General features: G+C 52.0%; 1 protein-coding gene across 2 annotated transcripts; it reads right to left on the minus strand.

The window, feature by feature from the left end:
• Window positions 1–1,190: 1,190 nt before the first annotated feature.
• On the minus strand, window positions 1,191–22,324 carry IPO13 (importin 13). Of its 2 annotated transcripts, XM_004025654.5 has the most exons (20): window positions 21,260–22,324; window positions 18,790–19,526; window positions 12,470–12,610; window positions 12,229–12,370; window positions 11,954–12,120; window positions 11,615–11,735; window positions 11,381–11,528; window positions 10,772–10,953; window positions 10,662–10,688; window positions 10,335–10,469; window positions 10,041–10,184; window positions 8,619–8,699; window positions 7,935–8,072; window positions 7,686–7,782; window positions 4,624–4,676; window positions 2,303–2,369; window positions 2,162–2,220; window positions 1,925–2,014; window positions 1,448–1,629; window positions 1,191–1,358 (listed from the first exon to the last, which is right to left on the minus strand). In XM_004025654.5, the coding sequence occupies exons 1-20, from the start codon at window positions 21,341–21,343 to the stop codon at window positions 1,262–1,264; spliced, it is 2,892 nt and encodes a 963-aa protein (XP_004025703.1). In that variant the 5' UTR covers window positions 21,344–22,324; the 3' UTR covers window positions 1,191–1,261. The 2 variants fall into 2 exon arrangements, 1 of the variants encoding a protein (XP_004025703.1); XR_008667220.2 differs by lacking the exons at window positions 1,191–1,358; window positions 1,448–1,629; window positions 4,624–4,676 and having other exon boundaries at window positions 1,934–2,014; window positions 21,260–22,208.
• Between the last annotated feature and the right edge of the window lie 697 nt (window positions 22,325–23,021).

The raw sequence follows: 23,021 nt of genomic DNA on the forward strand, positions 1-23,021 counted from the left end.
CATCCCCTCTACCCCCCATGTTTACTTATATGCAAACACCCCCACATGCAACATCACTTGAAATGCCCTCCTTACATACCTCTGTCAGATACGGAAACTGAGGTTCAAAGAGACTACTTGTGTAATAAGACACTAATTATGTGGCACAACCAGCATCAAACCCAGATCTATTGAACAGGGAAGGAGTGGGATGAATGTGGGAGTAACAAGTTCCCCATCACCCACAAGGAGATTGAAAGCTCAAGGGTAAAAGTGGGGAGAACTCATTCTGCTCTTCAGATCTTACTGAGGAGAAGCCTGGGGTACCTGAGAGGCAGCCTAGGTGAAACTATAGCTGAGGAGACAGAAAGGGAGGCAACACTGCTAAGGGAGAAAAGCAAGAGTAGGTCAGGAGCTGTCCCTGGTGCTGATTGTTCCCTGACCATCCTGTGCTGGAGGTCCTGTGTAAGCGGGGAGCAGCGGACATATGGACAACCCTAGGTCCTACTTTCCTCTTTTCTCCTCTACGGCTGAGATATCTTCTCTCCCTCACCTCCCTGCCACCCACCCACCCCCCAATACACACACACTCAGCCCCTTTCTATAGCCCTCCTCAACCATATGCAAGTTCAATGTTGTATAACTCCACACCAGAAACCCCTCCCGGAAGTCAAAACTCCACTCCATTTCTTCCTTCCTAAACGGACCCAGCCCTACCCCATTTGCAGCCCAAAGTCTCAAGTCCTCTACCTAGAAAGCCTACTATTCCTGTCAAAAACTTTCTCCATGCAGCCTTCCCTCACTTCCTCACCATTCTCCCAGGTTAGCATGGTAGCTATGGACTAGATCAACCTTTGTTCAGGGCAGAACGATGCAGGACAGAGCTAGGGGCCTAATATTCGGCAGTGTTGATTAAATAAATGTATGCATACATGCATGTTGGGATTAATTTAATGGGGATGGGGGGGTTGATGACACTACTGCAACCACCCCCCCCCCCCGCCACCAAGGACAATGACAGTATTCTGAAGGCCTCCAGCCTAGGTGGCTTGGCTACAGTAGTATCTCTTCCAACCTGGGAGCTAGAGGGTGTTCCCACCATTCCCTCCCAAGGCCTGGGTCCAAGCATCCTCCCATCCTTCCCCCAGGCCTTCTGGACCCAGGCTTTCAGTTAGGTGGTAGTGACAGCAGAAAGGAGGCAGAGACAGCAGTGAGGGTCCAGGTTTACTCTTTGGGAATAGGGAAGGATGAAGAGAAGGGGTGGGTGGGATGGGGGCACCCCTCAGTAGTCAGCTGTGTAATCTGTGCCATGAAGACCCCGGCACAGCAGTGTGAACTCCTTCACCATCTCCTTCACCCGCCTCTTGTTCACTCGCTCGCTGAAGGAGAACAGGGAGAGCAGGTTAGCACCAGCCACCACCACTGCCCCCTCTCTGCGTGACCCCAGGCCCACCCCAGCTCTGCTCACCGAAGGATCTGCTGGCTGAAGGTATCCTTCTGTTCAGGGCTGAGGCGGGCAGAGGGGAAACCAGGTGGCTGCAGGGCCTCCTTGATCCACATGCTCAGGAGGCTGAAGCAGTGCTTGTTCAGGGCAAACAGGATATCGGCAAAGCAGTCCATGAGGCTGCGGGAGGCCTGGCCCCCAATGGCCTGAGGGAGAGGGGTTCTCAGCACACCAGGGTGTTGCCCCTTCTGCCCCTTCTGCACAAAGAATGCCTAACTGCCCTCTGGACAGTTCCTAAGCCAAACTGCACATCACAGTGAGCGCTGCTTTTTGAGAGCCAGCTGATCCCCACAGCAATCCTAACAACTTTCAGGCATTTAATTGAAGAAGAAACAGAATCTGAGAGCTTAGGGGACCAAAGGCTCAAGCCTCCCAGAAGGCCAGCTGCCTCAGCAGTGAGGGGCCCTCACCCCCATCAAACCCCCCTTTGCTCCATCTCACCTCCAGCACTGCTATGAGCAGCATACGACCGTCTTCCTGTACCACCTTTCCCACAGACTCTACTTCCCCACACCGAGGCAGCAACTCTGTCTGCAGAGGATGGAGAGGCCCATCAGCCCAGCTCCTTCCCAGCTCTCCCTGAGGAGAAGACCTGTACACCCCAGCCCTACTGTCTGAAGTCCTGGGCAGGGCAGGGCACTGGGGTGGCAGTGGGTCAGGGTTCAGCATGGGACTCACAAAGAAGCCACAGGAGGCCTTGACAGTAGGTGCCTCAGGGAACTTGAGGGCCAGCACAGCTGTGGGAGAGGCAGAGGCAGATCAGTTTAACGATCCTTCTAGGGGAGCCCCAGGCCCACCTGTCCATCTCGCCCCACTTACCACACTGGAACACAGCTTTGACATCCAATCGTTCACACAGGAACAAATCTGGCTTCCGCTTCAGAGCCTGCAGGAGGTGGAGCTGGTAAGCCCAGCCCCAGCCAGCTCCAAGGACCATCCCCCCACTCACCTGCCACCCCAGCCCCCAACTTCACACCTCACAGGTAGAGGCTGCCAAAACCAGCTACCCAGCCATCTCTGGGGGACCCGGACCACCTCAGAGTTCAGTAGGTCAGGTGAGGACAGCTCAAGAGATGCTATGTACATGTATGTGTACATGAACACGCAGGTGTATGTGAGAGAGGTTGGGGGTGGGGATCATAATGCAGAAAGTTTGGGTTCCAGACACCTTTCCCTCCCCCTCCATCAGGGCCAGATGTCTCGCAGGCTCTAGGTTGCCAGCAGTGACTTCATGTTGATTCACAGAGGGAGTTAAGCACCCCTGGTTTGTGAACAGGGTAGCAGGAAGAAGAGATAGCAGCCAGACAGGGAGCCCTCAGCCCAACAGCCCTCCTCCCATGTCCCTCCTGTATTCCTGAGGCACCCTCCAGCTCCTGCTCAAGAAGAAGAAAAGTACAGCAGGAGCCTTGGAGCCTCGGCCCCATCTTTCACCCAGGGTACCCTGTGTCCAGGCCCTCTTCGGCCATACACACACCAAGGAGCCAGTGCTGCTGTGGGTGAGGGGGAAGAGATGAAGTGAAGGGGGCAGATGGCCTGCCCCGAGTGGTACCAGGACATGACTGGCACATCCTCAGGTCACAGGAGATGCTCTGCACAGCTCCAGCCATCCTCAAACACTGCTGCTCCCCAGCAATGCCCCCAGTGCATACCACATAGACCTCTACCCTCCAGCCCCTCACATCCCCTCTACCCCCCATGTTTACTCATGTGCAAACACCCCCACATGCACCATCACTTGAAATGCCCTCCTTACATACTTCTATCACACCCCTAACATACACACACTCTCCCCATCTGGAACACACCCTCATTACACCGTCATACACCAAACACCTGCACATCCCCAAACCATGTCCACACACCTACACCCTCAGCCTTCCCACAGTCCCCCCGTGCACTCTCCCAACATACTCATCCACAAATACACATTCAGACACCCTCCACATCAAAGATACACCTTTGAAAACACCCACACACATATCCATCCAGGCCCAGAACACTCCCTATTCTTCCCTCCTCCCACCCTACCCATCCCCCAGAAACTAGACTTGTAAGTTCCAGGAGAGCAAGAACTGTGCCTGGTTTTGCTCACTATCATATCCTCAGTACCTAGCAAAGTACAGCATGTATCACACACTCAATAAATATCTGTGGAATGATTAAGCAAAGAAACACTCCATTTACCCCAATTCACAGGTTAGGGGTCTGCGTGCTAGGATCCCCTAACACACAGAAGCCCCCATCACACTAACTTCATACCCCCACAGCCCAACATGCATCTCCAAATCATACTCTGATACAGACATACCAATGCCACAACATACACTCCTATCCTCCATAATATACACTCCGACAACCCAACACACACACACCTCCAACACACGTCCACGCTCTAAATCCATCAAGGCCTAACACATCAACAAACAACACAAAACGCACAACCCATCAACATACAGCACACATCAAGGCACACATTCATCTCAGCACCCAACACAATTCACATACTACTTACAGGTGATTTCTGTTCTCTTCCCAAACCAAACTCAAAACATACAAAATAAGGTCTCACACACTGAAACACATACAAAATGCAAACACATCCTAGCATGGAGCCTGCACTCCACCTCCTAGCAGCAGCTCAACCTCTCCAACAGCCCAACTCTGGGCTCCACCGCGCACATTCCTCTTCAGCCCCTCGCTTTGGAGCTGCTCCCAGCCTACCTCTCAGGAGCAGGCTGGGGGCACTGAGGCAGGCAGTTCCCGGCAGGAGCACGGGGACAGTGAACCCCAGACCCTTCAACTCCAGCCCTACCCGTGAACTTCTTGGGCAACAAGAAGCTGCTGGGCGCAGTCACCACCCCCTCCCTTTCCCATTCCCCACCCGATGCCAGCCCAGCTCCCTCCATTTGGGATCAGCCTCTCCCTGGTCTTTGTAGAAGACTGAGCTAGTGAGGCATAGGGACACTAAAGGAGGATGTTGGGTTGTCAACTTCCACGGAAACAGATGAAGAAACTCTATTCAACTGAACAGAAAAAAAAATTTGTCAACAGAAAGCTAAAAATAGGCTTAAATTGAATTTCAACATAAGAGAAAGAGAAAGAGAGAGAACAGAACGTGAATGAATAAAACTAAAACACACCTGTGCCAGGAGTTGCATAAATGAATCAACAATATCAGGATGATCCCTGGGCCCTAAAATATAATAAAGATGGAACTTAAGAAAAAATTATACAAACAGCAACTCAACCTCATATAGTTATGTGGGACTGAGAGCCTGCAGGGAGACAGCGTGGGGGCACATGAGCAGCAGGAAGCAAGATAAAGAAACAAAACATACAAAAACCATGAACTGGGAGAAGCCCAACAGAAAGAGACGGCAAAGTGAAGGACGGGCCTGCCCCAGCTCCCTCCAAGGGGCCTTCCGCCTACTCCCCACTCCTCCTCAGGCCATCCCCTCATGTTCCCTTGGTACTTGAGCAATTCTGGACTCCATATAGCTGAAGAAACGGCCACCACACTTACTGTGGCCTCTGGCAGGTTGGGGTAGCCCTACACTGCTCCTAGCACATACCTCCCATCAGCCAGTCATTGAAGAGGAAAGCTGGGATGGCGGTGGGGGGGTGGGGGGGTCAGTCCTTGGTATCTCCTTTTGAGGTTTATCTGAGGGCCCTAGAAAGGCCAGGGCATCAGAGCCTGAGTAAGTGCCACCTCACTTCAATGGCCTTAGGGCTCTTGGTCTGGCAAAGGAAAATAATCTATTCGGTCCACTTAAACCACAGGACTCTTGCTTAGGTAGGGCAGTGCCCAACATGCTCTGGAGATGGCCTGGCAAGTCACTGGCAGGGCCCAGAGGAGGAAACAGCATCATAAGGCCAAAAACAAGAGCCCCACCCCAGCAAAGCTCCTCCACATGGACATGGACTCTGCAGAGAGCCAAGCTCAGGGCTGAGGACTAGTTCCCATCATCTGGACATGCCAAGAAACAGGGAAAAAAGAAACATGTCATCCTATGGTCCAGTGGGAAGGCAGAGCCCGAGGAAGGAATGGCTAAGATTGGGATGGCATAACAGGTATGGGAGCCATCCTGTCCAGCGAGACAACCAACAAGCCCAACGTATATGATGTTGGACACTGCTGCCTCCAGTTCTGATCATTCCTGAGGCAAGAATATGGCATGCACCTGGAGCTCCTACTCAGGCTTCTCCACTCTCAGGAGGATGTGGTACAAAACCATCTGCCTAAGACACCACTAAGTAGCTGTGTGATCTTGCGCAAGCCACAAATGCTCAGTTTCCCCATCTGTAAAGCAGATAATCTCTGCCCTGATTCCTTCTCTAGGCTGTGAAGAGTCACCAGTAAATAAAGTCTGTCCCTTTGGTATCTGAACCCTGAGTTATTTAAGTCCTAGAAAGTGACGCCCAATGTGCACCATGCAGGTTTGATATTCAGCAGCCACCCTGATAGAGGTGGGCCAGACAATGAGAAGGAAAGGTTCCAAGGGCAGGGAGCCCTCCCCCTCCTTTATTTAACAGTGTCTGTAGCCTGCTGTATTCTGGCCTCATTCTGGGCACTGGGGATGCAGAGAGAAGAAACTCAACGCTACCCTTGAGGGGCTTAAGTCTAGTAAGAGAGACAGACATGGAAGCTGATTATTGTGTGTGATCAGTGCTGTGTCAGCAGTGTGTATGGGATGCAGTTTCAGTACAGTTAGAAGCACCCAATTCTGCCTCAGAGAGAAATTACTCTGAGAAGTGATGCAGTCTTCCTCCTTTCTAAGGCATGAAGGAGTGAGAGTTCACCCAGTAAAGGGCATAGGACATTCCAGTCAGAGGAGCAAGGCACAGGGATCAAATGGGACACGGTAAGGAAGAGGCAGTGTGGCTGAAATGTTGGAGTCATGAGGACATTGGCAGGAGAGGATATTAGAGGCATGCCAGAGCCTTGTCATGTGGGTGGGAATGGAACAATAAGCTGAGGGCAATGGGAACAATGAAAGGGTTTTAAGCCCGGGATGACAAATGCTCAGATTTGTGTTTTTATGAAGATTATAGCTGCAGTGTGCAGAACAGATTGGAGAGAAGGGGAGATGCCAAGAAAACCCACTAGAAGGTTGCTGATAATCCAGGTGAGACCCTAAACTGAGGCAGTGGCCACGGAGGTGGGTAGAAGTGGACCAACCGAGAGAGAATCAGGAGTCAGGATCAATGGGGCTTGTCCCAGATTGGGTACAGGGAGTGGGAGAGGTGGAGTTGAGGATGACCACACCAGGTTTCTGCTTCAGTTTTCTCCCCAGTTTGGACCTACTCCATGGCCCACAGAAACAGAGGCCAGGATCATGAGACCAGGCACTGAGGATATGAGCTGCGAGTACTCTGGGCACCAACCGAGACCCCTGGTGAGCCTCAAACCTGTGACCACAAATCCAGGCAAGGCTCATGAGGCTAGCTGAGCAGTGCTGTTTTTTTGTTTTTGTTTCTCCAAACTGGAAGCCTGGATTAGACAACACGAGAAGCCTGAATGAAGCCCCTGCTGCCAACTCTCTCAGGCAAAGGGCCACAGTGAATAGAGGGCTAGGACCACAGCCAAAGGTACTTGACTTCTGGCCTAGAAAGTACTAAGCCTTGATGCAGGGAAGGGAACCAGCAGTCTCTGAGTACTTCACTGTGCAAAAGCCCCTGAGCCAAGGGCCCAGAAGACGTGACTTTAATACCTGTAAACAATCATTTCAAGTATATGGTATCTCCGTTTCACAGATATGGAAATGAAGGCCCAGCAAAGGTAAGTGACTTGCCCAAGGACACACAACTAGTTGGTGGTGATGAACTTAGAATCTAGGTCTAGCTGACTTCAAAAGCCCGTGTTCTTTCCACATTTCATTATATCCCAAAGTAAAGGAGCCAGCCTAGTGCCCCAAGCCCCTCAGAGCCTCTGCCCACCTCCCACCCCCACCTCCTTCTTCCATATCCAGACTGGCCCTGAGCCCAGCAGGCCAGCAGAAGACATCATTCACCCTCTTATCCACTTCAACCTAAAGTTTCAACTATTTATAAGGTGTTGTGCTTGATCTCACAGGTTTCCCATCAAGTCCCACGTGTGACTCAGGGGACAGAGAAGAACAGAGTGGGCAGCTTTGGCTCCCCATTTGGGGAAGCAGAGGCAGTGGCAGTGGCAGCAGCAGCAGAGACCCTGGTCAGGACCTACCTTGCTGGAAGAGAGTGAGTGTGACGGAGGTGACGAGCAGGAAGAGGGCCTCAATTGGGGGAAAGTGGGCAGGCTCATGAGCAAAGATGTGGACCAGCTACAAGAAAGCAGGGAATGCTGGTCAGCTGAGACCCAGTCTCACCAGGACAGGGCAATATCCCTGGAATGCAAGTGGGGACCCCAGCCACGGCAGCCATCTGACCCACCCCCACCCAGGGTCAGGATCTCTGCCCCAACCAGAAGGCCCACCTGTCGAGTGAGGTCAAGAGCAGAGGCCTGGGGGATGGTGCTGTACATCCGACCCAGCATCTCACACAGCTGTGGCACCATGGGGGCAAAGTCATCCAGCAGCGTCTTAACAGACTTCTCAAAGATAGCGCACACCGCCTTGGGAAGAAAGCAAAGGGGCCCTGGTCAGCAGGTCATGACTGGCTGGAACAGCGCTGAAGCCCTGCACAGAGGGGGCCTACGATCGGGCCCTTACCTATAAGCCTTGCCTGGCCCTGCAAACCAAGGAAGGTAAGCAAGTCTGACCCTCACCCTGAAAGGCAGGGGGCAAAGGCCCTTCACTGAGGGGCACAGGATGTAACTGGGGAACTTAACTCCTGCAACTTACATCTCTAACATTTCCTCTCAGGGAGCAGCAACAGCAACAAAAACCTGAATTGAAAAGGGACCAAAGGCAGGTCTTTGGTGCTAAAACAGATGCCTGACTGTCACTCGACCCTAATATTAGAGTCCTTACGTTAAGCACTTCTCATGATATTGGGGAGTTCTAAATGTATTCCCAAAAGATTCCTTATCTCTATGGGGCAGGATTCACCTCCCTTGTTTTCTCCAAACCATTGTAAGCTGAAGTGTGGCAGTAACATCTTACCCTGCTACACCTCTGAGCAGTCACTATGGGAGCGGAGGGCAAGGGTCAGGGCTCACCTCCACAACCTGGGCATCATTCAACCATTTGCTCAGCACCTTCTGGATAAGCTGGAAGACCTGCTGCAGCACCACCACCACCTGAAGGCACAGGAAGAAGTGAGGCGCTTCTGCTATCCATCACTGTGACCCACTTGAGGAGGACTTGGTGGCAGGGAGGAGGGGAGCAGTTCAGACCTATTACCCCAGAACACACATCGAGGACCCAGGGCATGGGACCCCTGGGGGAAGAAGTGGTTTGCTGAACTCTCTCATGAATGAAAAAGGAGTATATCCTGAATTCTAGGGATCATCTCAAAGGAAGCCTCAAACTGCAAAGCAGAGATATCACAAGTGCTTCATAAGGTTACAGAAACTTTGTAAACTTAAAAAAAATCTCTCCCTATCTCTGCTCTGTAAAACCAAGGCTATGGGCTAGCCTCTGAAGAAGTGGAGATGCTATCTCCTCCAAATAGGCTTGAGGTAGGGAGCCCCAAGGAATGCACAGATGCAGGCTTAAGCTGCTCTCCCAGCTTATGGAGGAGCAGAGAGCAGACTGAGGTCCTGGGAGGTGAGGAAAGGCAGGATGATGACTACCATGTAAAGAAGCAGCTCTGTGGGATGACAGTGGCCCAGGGGTGGTCTAAAGCCAAGAGGCTAACTGAAACTGGGTTGGGGAGTTAAGCAGAGAGGCCAGGATGCCTCTGGCTTCCTTTTCTCCTGGAGAAATCTGGGAGGGAGTTCTGGGAGCAACGACTAAAGCAGTCCCTTATATTTGTAAAGAACTTTACAATATGCAAACTACCTTCACTTAAGACCACATCTACTATCCAGCACAGTTCTATCAATTGAGTAAGCCAGACATTTCAATGTTCATAGTTTTTAATGGGAAGCTGAGGCTTGCCCCAGATCAAGCAGCTTGTAAGTGGTCACCCCAAAACCTATGCCCAAGCTTACCACAGGACTTATCACACTGCTTTGTGAAAATCTGAGCAACCTGAATTTCCTCTACACTGGGAGCAACTTGAAGGCCAGAACTATTACATGCGGAGGAGGTAATGAGCATCCTTAGTGCCCACAGGGGACAGTAAATGTTGAAGTAGAAGGCCCTACAGAGCTAGGGGTTGAACAGGGGCCCATAACAACATCACTTAAGGGTTGAAGGATATAACGTCAATGTCCCTCATGGGGCTGAGGAATCTCAATGACATCACCCTAATTGGGCTGGGGACAAGGACGACATCACACACAGAGTTGAGTGAGATAATGACATTGCTACCTACAGAGTGAGGCAATTATAGGTCATTCATGGAGTCAGAGGACCAAATATATCACGCCCACGGGGCAGGGAGAACAATGACAACATTACCCACAGAATTGAAGAGTGACAATGACATTCCCACAGGTGGGGGTTGGGGGGATGGCAAAGACAATGTCACCCACGGGGTTGGGTCCCTGTGGCACTGGCAGCTTCCGAAGCTCAGGGCCTTCATGATCATCCTCATGATGACTGATGTCCAGTGTGGTGAAGAGGTTGGAGAGAAGCCCCAAGATGTGAACAATGGCCAGCTTGTTGGAGGGATTGGGCTGCAGGGAGAAGCAAACCAAGCTCCAGATCTCCCAGCCCCAGTTTGGTCCCCAGATCACTGAGCCTCAGCTCTGAGGGCCAGCTCCAACCTCACCCCTCATCAGCCACAGCATCTCAGTACCGCTCCCTGGCCCCCAGAGCTCACTCACTATCTCCTCTGCCAGCTTCTCCAGTTGCTGGATATAGGGTGAGATAAGCGAGTGCAGGTTCTTAAGGATCTCCTCCACTTGAAGAGCTGACAGCAGGAAGCCCAGCGCCTGCATCAGCCACATGCACTGGCTTGTCTGTGGGGCAGAACATGGATGGTCAGTCCTGGCCACATCTAGTTGTGGGGTAGGAAGGAAAATGAGCCTCTTGGGAGAAGAAAAACAGAGAATAAGGGATAAGAGGAAGGGGAAGGCCAAAAAACAGCATTTCAGGGATAAGTGATTCCCACAAGACCTCCAAGGAGACCCCTAGAAACTTTTGAGCCGCACCTTGTGGATCTGTTTCATCAGCACATCCTGGGGGGAGAAAGAAGGAATGTAGTATCAGCACAGTGCAGAGTGTGCTCTGAGGCCCAGCACCATCCAGGGCCCCTGCATACCTGGGACACAGCCACAATGTTGGCAGCATAGGGAGGCAGGTCATACTTGCACTCTCGGCAGATCTTCTTGAGGGTGGACACAGAAGAGACAGACAGCTCAGGATTGCCTAGGGCATGCAGTACCAGGGGCAGAACACTGTTGATCATGACGGGGTGGTCAGCCAGCCATTCAGACAGAGCTCCTGGAGGAAGGAGGGAGACAGGAGGATCTTTGAGGCAGGCCAGGCTGGCTTTGTACCATGTCTCTGAGGCAAGCAGAGTTCCTGGCAGGGTCAAGTTGCAGCCCCAGCACAGAGCACTGCCCCATTCAGAGGACATATGCATGTGCATGCTCAAACATGAGCCTTACAGCTGAGAAGCAGGAAGGGGTTACTCAACAGAGGCCCAGTACTGCTGTTTCACTGACGGTAAACTAGCCTCACTGAATTGCAGCTCAGTGTGCCATCAGATGGACCCCCTAGACCTGCCAGGACAGTCAGTTTGTTACAACACTGATTGTGTGTAGGCATGTGGCTCTCCCATTCTGGATAGGATCCAGCATGCTGGCTGTGGCCAGGGTTGGGTGCTGTGGCTCTGGGAATATGGTCATGGGTGTGTCCCAGGTCTCACCAATGGTGAACATGACAGTGTCTGCCAGCTGCACGTTGCTGATGCTGATCCGTGGGATGAGGCCAATGAGCCCAGGCACCACATCAGAATAGTTGACGTCAATGGTCTCTGCGATGGATTGGAAGCCGTAGAGGAGGGCCTCTGTGTGCTGGGGAAAGAGGGTGCCACTGGCTTGGATGAGGAGGAGGGTGTGACAGGTCTGGGAAGGCTGAGGGAATCAGGCTTGGGAGGTACCTGCCAGGAGTAGGGCTCCTCTGAGCTGGTGAGCAAACGACCCAGCTTGTCATAGAGGTTGCTGAGCAGCTCGGCCCCCAACATCTCATAGACATACATGAGCGTGTCTGAGATGTCCACCCTGAGAAGCAGATGAAGGCCTTTTATACTGCCTGGATCCTGACCCTGGATCCTGCCCCCAAGCCCAGGAGCCTACCCCAGTACCCCCACAACTCTGCAACAATACCTAGAAAACAGAAAGGAGCCCCAAAATTCAGAAAGCCTGGCCTTGGGCCCCTTCCCTCATTGCCTTCATTATTTCTGGACTCCATTTTAGAGGAGTTGGCCTGCTACCATCACCTGTAAATTCGGAACTGCTCCTTCTCGTCTGAGGACCAGAATCCATATTCCTCATCAGAAGGGAACTGGGCCTTGTGCAGAAGCACATCCACCAGCTGGAAGTAGACTGGCCGGTACACCTGCTGGTATACAGCCTGCTTCTCTGCCTCAAAGGATAGAATATCATCCTGAGAGAGCCAGGGAAGAGAATTAGCCACCTCACCAGCAGTCATAGAAGCCCATGATCCACCTTCTTCCACCACAGCCCAGTCCTACTGGAGGTCACACAGACACACCTGCAGTGTGTACCAGAAGGTGAGGGTTAGGGAGCTGGTGGTCTCATTGACAGGATAGTGGCCAGGGATGCCTGTGCAGAACATAATCATGTTGACGAGTGCCAGGAAACTCTGCCAGTGCTCTACTTGGTCCAGCAAGGCCCTGGGGAGAGAGTCAGGTCATTCTACCTTTCCAGGGACTTCCAGAACCCCATCTCTTAGAGGGCCCTACTATCCCACCCCAAGCTGCTCCACCCTTTACCGGGAGTGGTTCTCGCCCAGGGCCACAGCGATGCGACAGATGCCATGGGAGGTCTCCATGTCCCCATTCTGCACTGCCTGTCGCAGTTGTTCCTGCAGACCCAGCACCAGCGGGATGAGTTTCAGGAGTGTGTTCACGTACCTAGAGGCATGAGGTGAGAAAATCCATCAGAGCTCTCTGCTCAACCCCACACTGGCTTTAAGAGAAAGGCATAATCTCCTTGTCTTCCATCAAAGCTCCCCTCCCCTTATCAAATCCTAAGCAAAAAAAGGGTCAGGGTCTACATGGCAGATTTGATGTTCCCAATGTTGGGAAGAACCTTAGGTCAGGGACCCCCAGAAGAACTCTGAGAAGGACGTATGAGAAGGTCGGCATTACGGGTTGAATCGTGTTCTCCAGTTGGACTGAGAGCTGATTCCGGAATGGGTTAAGATTTTTTTTTTTTTTTTTTTTTTTGAGATGGGGTTTTGCTGTGTTACCCAGGCTGGTCTCGAACTCCTGAGCTCGAGACTCGGCCTCCTGCTCAGCCTCCAGAGTAGCTGGGATTACAGGTGGAGCCACCATAGCCAGCTAGGTTACAACTTTTGGGGAGGTTGAGATGAAGTGAATATATTTTGCATGTGGGGATAACATGAAGTTTGGGGCACCAGAGGGCAGACTGTCATGGGTCAAATTATGTCCCCACAAAAAGATACATTTTTTGATAAATCTTAATCCCCAGTACCTCAAAATGTGATCTTATTTGGAAATAAGATAATTGCAGATGAGGTTATACTGGAGTAGGATGGACCTGAACTCCAATATGACTGGTGTCCTTATAAGAAGACATCTATGTGAAGACAGAGACATACAGGGAGAATGCCACGTGAGGATGAAAGTAGAGAGTGGAGTGATCCAGCTGGAAGCCAGGGAACACTGAAGACCGCCAGCAAACCACAGAGCTAGGAAGAGGCAAGGACGGAGTCTCCTACAGGTTTCAGAGGGAGCACAGCCTTGCCAACACCTTGATTTCAGACTTCTATCCTTCACAATTGTGAGACAGTTAATTTCTGTTTGGCTTTAAAGCCACCTAGTTTGTGGTACTATGTTATGGTAGCCCTAGGAAACTAATACAGTCTGTCAGGGGTGATTGAACAAGAGTGGGAGACAGAAGAGTAAACACAGGCTCATAAGCCCTGATTTAAAAAAAAAAAAAAAAAAAAGACTTTGGAAAGCAGCAACAGCTCATGAGAGCATCAATCCCTGCCATCCGCTTCACCCTCTACCACCAAATCCCAACTCTTGAGGAGTGTGGTGGCAGCAGGGAGGAAGAGAAGTAGACAATGAACTCAGAGAGAGCTAAGATGCAAAACAGACAGGACTTGATGACTGACTGGATATGAGGAAGGAGAAGAATAAAGACACCTCTCAGGTCACTGGCTAAACAACTAAGTAGACGGTGGAGCTATTTACTGAGACCTGTGGGGTGAGTAGCGGGGAACAGTAACACCTTTAATGGGAGGTGGAAGGTGATAAGCTCAGTCTTAGACAAGTTGATTCAGAGACACCTGATAGGTTATGCAGGTAGAAGCATCTAGAAAGAGTTGGATATAAAAGCCTGAAGCCCAGCATAGAGGTTAGAGCAAAAGCCATAGATTTGAGAGTCATCAGCTAACAGCTGGTAATTGAAGTTATGGGAATAGATGAGAATTGCCCAAGGAGAAAGTGTTGAATGAGAAAAAAATAAAAGGGTCCAGATCAGAGCCCTGAAACACAATGATCTCTAAAGGAGAAGGACAGACAGCCCAGTATACAAAGGGGACTGAGAGAAGCCTGGCTCAGCCCACCGGATCCCTCTCCAGCACCTTGGTCTGTGGAGATGAGACTAAGCAGAGGAAGCCACACTCTAACAGCGGGGATCAGATGCTTGGGACCCCTCTGTTGTCAATCATAGTGTCACCATAGCAATCTATGTTAGGGAGTTGGGGACTGAGGATCCCAGAGGGAGTTCTATCTGGACTTGCCCCAAGCAGGTTGCTAGGCAGTAGCCTCATATCCTTGGTGGGAGGATGAGAAGGACAAAAAGAGGCAACCAGCCTAGGGACATCGGCCTCCTTCTCCACATCCCCATTCTGGTAGGAAAAGTCACCCATGCCAGGATATCCCCAGCCCAGAGACAGCCCCAGGGGGTGCTGCCTGGAGACAGCCGGGATAGCTTCAGTCTCCTGACCCTGACACGGGCTGCACCACCAGACAATGGGCATTTTCAGGCCAGACTCTGGCACAAAGAGAAGGGGCAGGGCCAAGGCTATGGCCCACAAGTTCCTCAGCAGCTGAGATGGGTGCAGGAGGTAGCGCTCTACTCCCATAGCTCCCCACTGTATTCTAAGACTCCTTCCTCCACCTGCCAAAGTTCATGCAGATGGCAGGGTACTCGGCAAATATTCTTCATTTGTCTCATCTGAGCCTCATAATAGGACAAATCAAGGATAATACTGCCTCAAAGGGCTCAGAGTATCATATCACTCAAGGTTATACAACAACTTAGAAGCAGAATCCAGGTTGAAACTGCCCCTTAAACTGCTACAGGTCTGCTTTTCTTTCAGGGCCCAACCAGAATTTCCCCAAAGGATTTATGTACGTCTCAGCCCATATCTCCAGTCCTAACTGATGGGAGCCCCCAACAGCCTGCCTAATTCACTTTCTCTCCATCCCCAACTCCCAAAGAAAAGCTTTTCCAGCATTAAAAACATAGTTCAGGAAAAAAAAAAATACATTTCAAAGGAGAGAGCCAGGAAGCAGCAGCAGCTGTGGAGGGGCAGGAAAAGGGTGACTTGAGTGCAAGCTCAGCCAAGGGGAGGGCCAATGTCAGGACACCTGGGGAAGGCGTGCCTGGATGACCCAGGAGTCAAAGTCACTGAAGGTGACTTTCACAAGCCAAAGCTGGGAAATTAGACTGGGGAGAGCAAGGGCCAGGCTCGGATTCTGGGCCGGATGCAGCTCACCCATGGGAAGAAGTTCTTGCATAAATTTCCTACCACCTGAGCACCTGTGTCTGCGACCTGTGAGTGGACAGAAGAACAAGTCTGAGGTCCCAGAGGTTTCTAGGTTTGGGGGAAGGAGACAGGGAGGATGTCTTTACGACCACAGCTGAGGCTGGGTTCAAGAGGCCTGGCTCCAATCGGTCAGTTCAAGTAGCCGAGGCAGGGCTGCTGGGACTCCTCTGCTGCTGCTCACACGGAGCTCAGCCCAGACCTGCAATTAGAGCTTTGCTTCAGGAGCAGAGCTGAGAAAATGGGGAGAGTTGCTAAGCAACCAAGGGGCTGCAGCCAATGGGTGCCAAGGAGGCTGTGGGTTACCTCACTGGCTCCTTGCTCGCTCATTCGTTCAGAGGAGAAGGGGCATCAATTACCTGCCAAAGCCCTTGAGACTGGCTGGGCGGGTAAACTTGGGTGTATCCAAGGACACCTCACATCACCCACACACTTGCCCTGATCTGTTTCCCTTAGTCACCAACTGTCGGAGCCCACCCAGCACTTGAGCTTCAGGCTGCCAAGAGATCTGGGACTAGGTGTCCACCTTAAGCTGGAAAGCCTGGGAAGCCAGGGGATAAGTATCATAATAACTCCCAACACAATAATGAAACCAAATACTGGCAACTGCCGTTTACAGAGTATATAGGAACCATGCTAAAAGCTTCACATTCTCTTATTTAATCCTCATACAGAAACAATCTTTTATTTTTTAAAATCAACCCCAATATTTTATTTAAAGTTTTAAAAGGCAGTGATTAAGCACATTATCTATGTGTGTGTGTGTGTATCATATACATATAAATATATGTATGTATGCACACATATATATATATATAGGAAACCAACTCCTTTTCAAATTTAGCCACTGAACAACTAGGCCCACTTTCTATTGCATGATTCCAGTTCTACTTCTTATGACCAGTACTAAAAGTAAACAGCCTTAATCCATTTAATAGTAACTATGTTTCTCTTTTAAAAAAATGAACAGTTGGCCAGGCATGGTGGCTCATACCTGTAATCCCAGCACTTTGGGAGGCAGAGGCAGATGGATCACCTGAGGTTAGGAGTTCAAGACCAGCCTGACCAACATGGCAAAACCCCGTTTCTACTAAAAATACAAAAATTAGCTGGGCGTGGTGATGCACGCCTGTAATCCCAGCTATTCTGGAGGCTGAGGCAAGAGAATCGCTTGAACCCGGGAGGCGGAGGTTGCCGTGAGCCGAGATTGTGCCCCTGCACACCAGCTTGGGTGACAGAGTGAGACTCTGTCTCAAAATAAATAAATAAACAATTACCATTAACTGATCACATAAAGTATAAAGGTAGAACATATACACACAGTTCCCATTTTAAAACATGTAACCTATCAATAACCCAAAGGTACAAATGCATGCTGCTGACCATCCCAACCCTAGCAGAGACCACAAAAGAACTCCCATTACTCAAGGAGTCAAAATATTCTCTACCGAACACCAGGGGCAGGACTTATGCACATTATCCTATTTAAACCTTTTCAACTCTGTGGGGTTGATATGATCATCCCCATTTTATTGATGAGGAAATGGAGCCTTAGGAATGGCTGATCCAAGATTTCAGATCTAATAAGTGAACCATCTGGGATTCAAACTTAGATGTGACTAATGCCAAGGCTTGAGTCATCAGCCACTCTTCCATGAAGTCTCTTTCAATGGTTTTCCCTTCCAATTCTGCCAAGGGTCCCAAAGCCCCATCTCTGAAATGTCAGCATCAGGACCTCCAGTCTCACTTTTTCTAATCCAGCTCATACCAAAAGTCTCAGTAGGCCATTTTCTCTGCTTATAATCCTTTAATATCTTTATATCGTCTTCAGGATGAAGATCAAAATCTTAAACTTGGCCAAGGTCCTGCATGATCTGGGCCCAGGTCTCCTATAACTCTGGCCCTTAAATCTTGCTGTCTAATCACATCTAATGATTTACAGATCACCAGACCCTCTGGGCTTTCACCCTTCCCTTGTTTGGGCTGGAATGTCCTCCCCATCCATCACTTCCATCTGGCTAACTCTTACACAGCTGGGTTGTCACTTCCTCTGCGAATCCTTTCACAGCCCTCAGACTCAGTGAAAGCCTCCTCTGGGTTCTTCAAGGCCCCTGCGTTCTCCATCAGAGGATTCATCATGTTGATTGTACTTGCCATTCATGTGTCCACTAGACTGTGAGCTCCTGAGACTGAAGCTAAAGCATTTGTCTCTGTGCTCCCAGAGCTCAGCACAGGGCCCAAAACAGGACATGCTCAATGAACATTTGCCAAACACTTCACTACACTCACTTCTTTAGGGCCCTTGAATATATCATGATGCTGCCCACAAGTCTTTGCACCTGCTGTGGTTCCTAAAGCCTAGAACAATCCACCTTCCTCCCCTAATCCCTTCCAGCCCCACCCCTCCCAACTCAGGCAACTCCTACTTTCCTCCATTCACAAAATCTCAAATGCTACCATGTGCCAAGCACAATGCGACAAAGTAAAATGACAGAGTCCCTGTCCTCACAGAGGTGACAGAAATCATGTTATGGGCTAAGAAGGAAAAATACTGGGAGCTCTGAGGTAATATAAGAGAGAAGATCAAACTTAGCCTTAAGAATCCATGGAGGACTTCCCTATGGAAATGAAGTTTAAGCTGAGGCAAGGTGTAAAGTACATGTAATGAGCCAGAGGCTGAAAGGAACATGGGACATTCAAGGAATTAAAGAAACTGTGTGAGCGTGTAGAGAGCAAGGAGAGTAGCATGAGATGAGGCCAGTGATGCCATACTGTGCAGCACCATTATGAGTCACATTAAGGATTCTGAGCTTTAACTTAAGAGCATTGAGAAGCCACTGAAAGCTTCTGATCAGAAAGATTAGATCCCCATTTTCAAAAGATCACTGTGGCTGCTGGGACAATGAAGGGTACAAGAGTGAGGACAAGCTCTACAGTAATCTGGGGAGAGAGATGATGACAGCTTGGACTAAGGTGGTAGCAATGGAAATGGAAAAAAATAGATTTGCAATATGGTCAGGAGGAGAACAGCCAGGACTTGGTGACTAGTTGAGAGAAGGAAAAGAGAGTCAAATATTTTAATTGAATAACTGATAATTAGTTGTTTAATGTCTGCCTCCCTGTCTGAACCATGAGGACAGGGACTATGTCTTCTTTGGTTCCTTGCTGTATCTCCAGCATAGGACCAGGTATCAGTACACATTCAATTAATGTTTATTGAACAGATGGATGGATGGATGTGTGGCTGGCCAAAGAGGTTGTCTTCTGGGTGAGTGGGGACTAGCTCACCTCTGGGCATCAGGCTGTGAGATGGCATTCACAATGGCCTCCACACTGCTGTCGAAGAGCTCCGAGTCCTGCAGAGCAGCGAAGGCAGCCTGAATGAGCGCCTCACAGTCCTGCAGCGGCACCTCCAGCTGCACCCAGCTGGAGAAACACTTGAGCACCTTCTGACGCACACAGCTGGGTGAGCTGGGCTGCTGTAGCAGCTGCTCCAGCAGCGGGAAGACAGCCCCACATTCCACCGCCAGGCTGGTCCGCACCAGGCCTTTGCGGTACTGGGGTAGGCGACTGGTCTGGAACTCCTCAGGCAGCACTGTCAGCAGCTCTAACAGGGCTAGGCAGCGGCCCTGCCCATCCACTGGTGAGTCCTCAGCCTGGAAGAGTCGTACCATATCTGCCACAGCACATGGCCAAGCGTCAGGCATCATGCTGAGAGCCAGTGAGGCCAGTGCCACGCACAGCCGAGTCAGTACAATCTTGGAGCCACTGGCAAAGCGAGTGATCTGGGTGAAGAGCTGTGCCTTTAGGCTTTCATACTGGTCAGTGGGGATGTCACTCCAGTAGCGAGAGATCTTGATGTGAAGAGCACTGGCCCCAAAGTACTGGATCTCTGGTACCTTGTCAGGCTGCAGTAGCTGCCAGCTGAAGTGCCAGGCCTGTGGGGAGACCTGGGCCTGCATCAGCCACTTCTGAGCCAGGTTCTTGTTCTCAATGTTGGGATCATAGTAGAGCTGGTGCAGCGCCTGCAGGACAGCACAGGACTGAGCAGGTGCTGGCCACTCTGGATCCTGCCAGAGCCCAGAACAGAGGCGTGACTTGGTCCTGCAAGGCTGCTCCCTCTCCCTGACTAGGGGGCTGAGCAGGGAGAGCTCAGGGCTCTGCAGTGTTTCCTGGGCCTGGGGTCCTGCTGATATCTTGAGAGCCTGAACCTTGCCCATGCTCTACCATATCCTCTTCTCCTTACAGCAAAACATTATGGGTTCAGAGAGGGAATCTCCACAGGAAAGCAAAAAAAGAGGAGGCTGATCTCCCCAAAGGGGAGGCACTTGAGGGCAAGGCCCAGGTGGAAGGAACAGCTTCACAGGGATGAAGCTAAGTCTGAGAAGGGCATGGAACAGCTTGAGGGGACTTGACCCTCCCAGGCACAGCTGCTCCCATCAACTCCAACAGCTCCTTTCAGCTCCCCCAGGATCATCCCTAAGTCAGTCCAGATGCTGGCACCAAAGCCAGTGTGAAATCAGAGCAGGACTAAGACTTTTGCCAGGCAGCCCTGGGGCAGACATGCTGGAGGAGAGGGTGAGAACACTCCTCAGAGGGCACATGTCCAACCAACTGATGCAGAGAAGCCTTGGCCATAGCTGCAGCCCTGGCAAACACCTCGCTTAGTGCTCTCCACTAGCAGAATCCCCAGGGTCTCAATTCCAACGGGACTTTATGAAGTAAGAAAACAGTGAGATTTATCTCCCAATAGCACATGGAACAGTGCGCCACCATGCCAACACTGCCCTGCTCCAAGGGGCGGGAGAGTATGGCCAGGACCCTGACCCCTAAGCAGGCTCCATCCAAGTAAGCTTAGCTCTATTCGTACCCCTGACAGCCAGTTATGGCCATTGGCCCTTGTTTGGCCCCTCAGGGACGCCAAAGCAGGCAGAAGAGATGCATCCTCATTGTTTGTTATGGCAAACGGGGGTTAAGGATAACAAGTGAACATTATTCCCTGCTTTCAAGTAAGGGAGCCCCATCTCCCCATTCATCCCAGGGGGCATGCATTCCTGCATTTCAAGTTGTAGGGAGCAGATACAGAAAAGAACCAAAGAGGCAGTTCAGAAAGATGGGCTGGGCAGTCGGGGAGCCTGGGAGGGCCATGGCAGGGAGCTATGTGGGCAGGCAAGTAGGGAGGAGCCCTGTAAGGCTCCCAGCTGGGCCAGGACCCTTGGACTCAGCACAAAACAAAGGGAGACAGCCCCAGGCCTGCCTGCTCAGGACTGGTCTGGCTTCCATCCAATAAAGGAAGGACCCTTCTCCAAAGAGTCGAAACAACCCAGATTGTTTTAGTTCCAGGTTATTTTCTGAGCCCTTGGCTCAACAAAACCAGGTGCAGGATGGTTTGGCATCAGTATAATTCCAGGAGACTGAGCTGCAGGTCTCCTGGGTTCCCAGTTTCCTACTGCACTGCTCATGCAGTTCCCATGGAGCTGGAACATAGCCAGTCTGGACGGAAGGCTAAGTCACAGCACCCTGAAGGGACCATCCCAAGACCCTAGAGTATCTATCCACAGGGGACCTGCCTGTAAGGAAAGACAAAAATAGCCCATTAGGGCACTGCAATACTGCCTGCCCAGAAAGAGAGCAAATGCCAGGTGCTCTGGGGGCACCATACCAGCGGGCACCCAGCCCAGGCCTGAGCTCTGCCATCAGTGACAGTCCCCAGAACTTCTGCTCTGTCACTGGAGCGCCCACCCCAGAGCCCTCATACCTTCTCCACGTTCTCCACAGTGAAGTCCAAGGCTGGTGCTGCTCCAGCCCCTGCAGCCCCCGGCTGCTCCTCCCGCCGCTCCATCTTTGCTCCCTCCCTGGCAGGGAGGTGGGCCCTGATCTGTCTCCTGCCCCAGCCCCTTGGCTGCTGGCCCCCTGCTAGACCCCGGCTTGCGTGCCCAGGGAGTGGTGGGGTGAGGGGGGGCCCAGGGCGGGCATGGCTGCCGAGGCCTCCCCACCTCGTTTGGGGGTGGGAGGCTTGCCAGAGACCAAAATTGGTGCTCTTAGGAGACCCAATGAAGGGGACTCCGAGGAGGGAGCCGTCAGTGAGGAGCTCTCAGGCGGGGATCCTAGTGGCAGGTAACAGCTCTGTCCCCAGAATCTGTGTGGAGGGAGTCACAGGGGAGGGAGGCCTGCGGGGGAAACCGAGTCCCTGGCTCTTGAGGGGTCACAGGGTCGATGGCCTGTACCCACAACACCCCCGCCTGGGTGAGCTCTCGGGTGCTATGAAGAGGTCATGGGGCTGGAGGGTCACGGGAGAGAGAGAGCCCTTCGTGGTTACGGAGGCGTCCAACGAAGCGCGGAGATGCAGCTCCGCTAGTCTAGGGCGAAGAGTCCGTGGAGTTGAGGGGCTGTGGCAGGTCCCTTCCGTTCGGCCTGGCCCGCGCTGTGCTCAACGCCCGGCTACAGCCCCGCTACAGCCGCTGCCTCCGCCCCAGTGACTGACAAGACAAGCCAGGCCGGCCGGGACGGGGCAGGGACCTCGGCAAGGCGCGGGCTGCCCCGAGCGCCTGTCCCCGGCACCGCCAACTCAGGCCCCCACTCCTGCCAGTTCTGGCTCGGCACGGCCCGGTACAGGCCGGCACGGCCCAGCGGAACTGCGCGGAAACTCATTCCGGGTCCTTAGCCCTGTCCTCGCGCCAGCTCGCGCTCCCCTGAGCAGGCGGTGGAGCGGCTCGCCGCCCCAGGCCGCGGCCGAGTCTAGGCCCCGCCGCTGTTCACCCTGGGAAATGTAGTCCATGTTGCGCCTAGCCGGAAGGCGGCGCCCTGCGGAGGAGGCCGGGAGCACGTGGGTTGGGGACCTGCAGAGCCCCGCCTGTCCTCGGCCTACCGCGGCGAGCAGGCATTCCGGGTCAGACCCGCGCGGGGCGCTGCGGCCCAACTCCTTAGTAGGACGACGTGACTCGAGGGGCCGGAGGACGGAGGCGGGAGCCCGGGCTAGAGGGTGGAGGCTGGGGAGGTTGCCTGGTCACTCTGGCGCTCCGCTGCGGGGGGCATCCTCCGGCCCAGCAAAGGTGCAGCCTGGGAAGAAGGCGTCAGCACCACCCAGAAGAGGAGAGGGGACTTGGCACGCCTCAGGAAGGAAAAAAGGAAGGCTCTCGGGACCACCCAATAAGCAACCGGGAAACCACATACCATGGACAGTGCTTGTGGAATTTCGTAAGGTTTTTGGAAGTAACTTTATGTGTAACTAGAGTAAGAGTAGCTTACATTTAAGTGCTAGGAGCAGGACTTTGCATACCTTAGGTTCAGTTTTCTTAATAGCTCTGAGGTGGGTATTTTTATTCATCATTTTCAGATGAGATGAGGAAATCGAGCTTGGGGAAAGTTAGGCTTATCTTGCCCCTGGCACACAGACAGGGTGGCAGACCCTGCCATAGATTGGTCTGCCACAGGCCCCGGTAGTTCCTGCCTGTCACCCCTCCAGTTGTATTTTATTGTTTATTAACTCCTGCCAGCTACCCTAGCAGGGAAAAAGAAAA

This window comes from Gorilla gorilla, chromosome 1 (genome assembly GCF_029281585.2).
Source record: "Gorilla gorilla gorilla isolate KB3781 chromosome 1, NHGRI_mGorGor1-v2.1_pri, whole genome shotgun sequence".
Classification (NCBI taxonomy): Eukaryota; Metazoa; Chordata; class Mammalia; order Primates; family Hominidae; genus Gorilla; species Gorilla gorilla.

Excerpts from the sequence above, each read along its gene's own strand:
- IPO13 (XM_004025654.5), bottom strand. The coding sequence starts at position 21,343 with ATGGAGCGGCGGGAGGAGCAGCCGGGGGCTGCAGGGGCTGGAGCAGCA. Across the intron at positions 12,121-12,228 it reads CCTTCTGGTACACACTGCAG|GATGATATTCTATCCTTTGA; the intron begins GTGTGTCTGTGT and ends TGGCTCTCTCAG. Across the intron at positions 2,221-2,302 it reads CAAAGCTGTGTTCCAGTGTG|CTGTGCTGGCCCTCAAGTTC; the intron begins GTAAGTGGGGCG and ends CCTCTCCCACAG.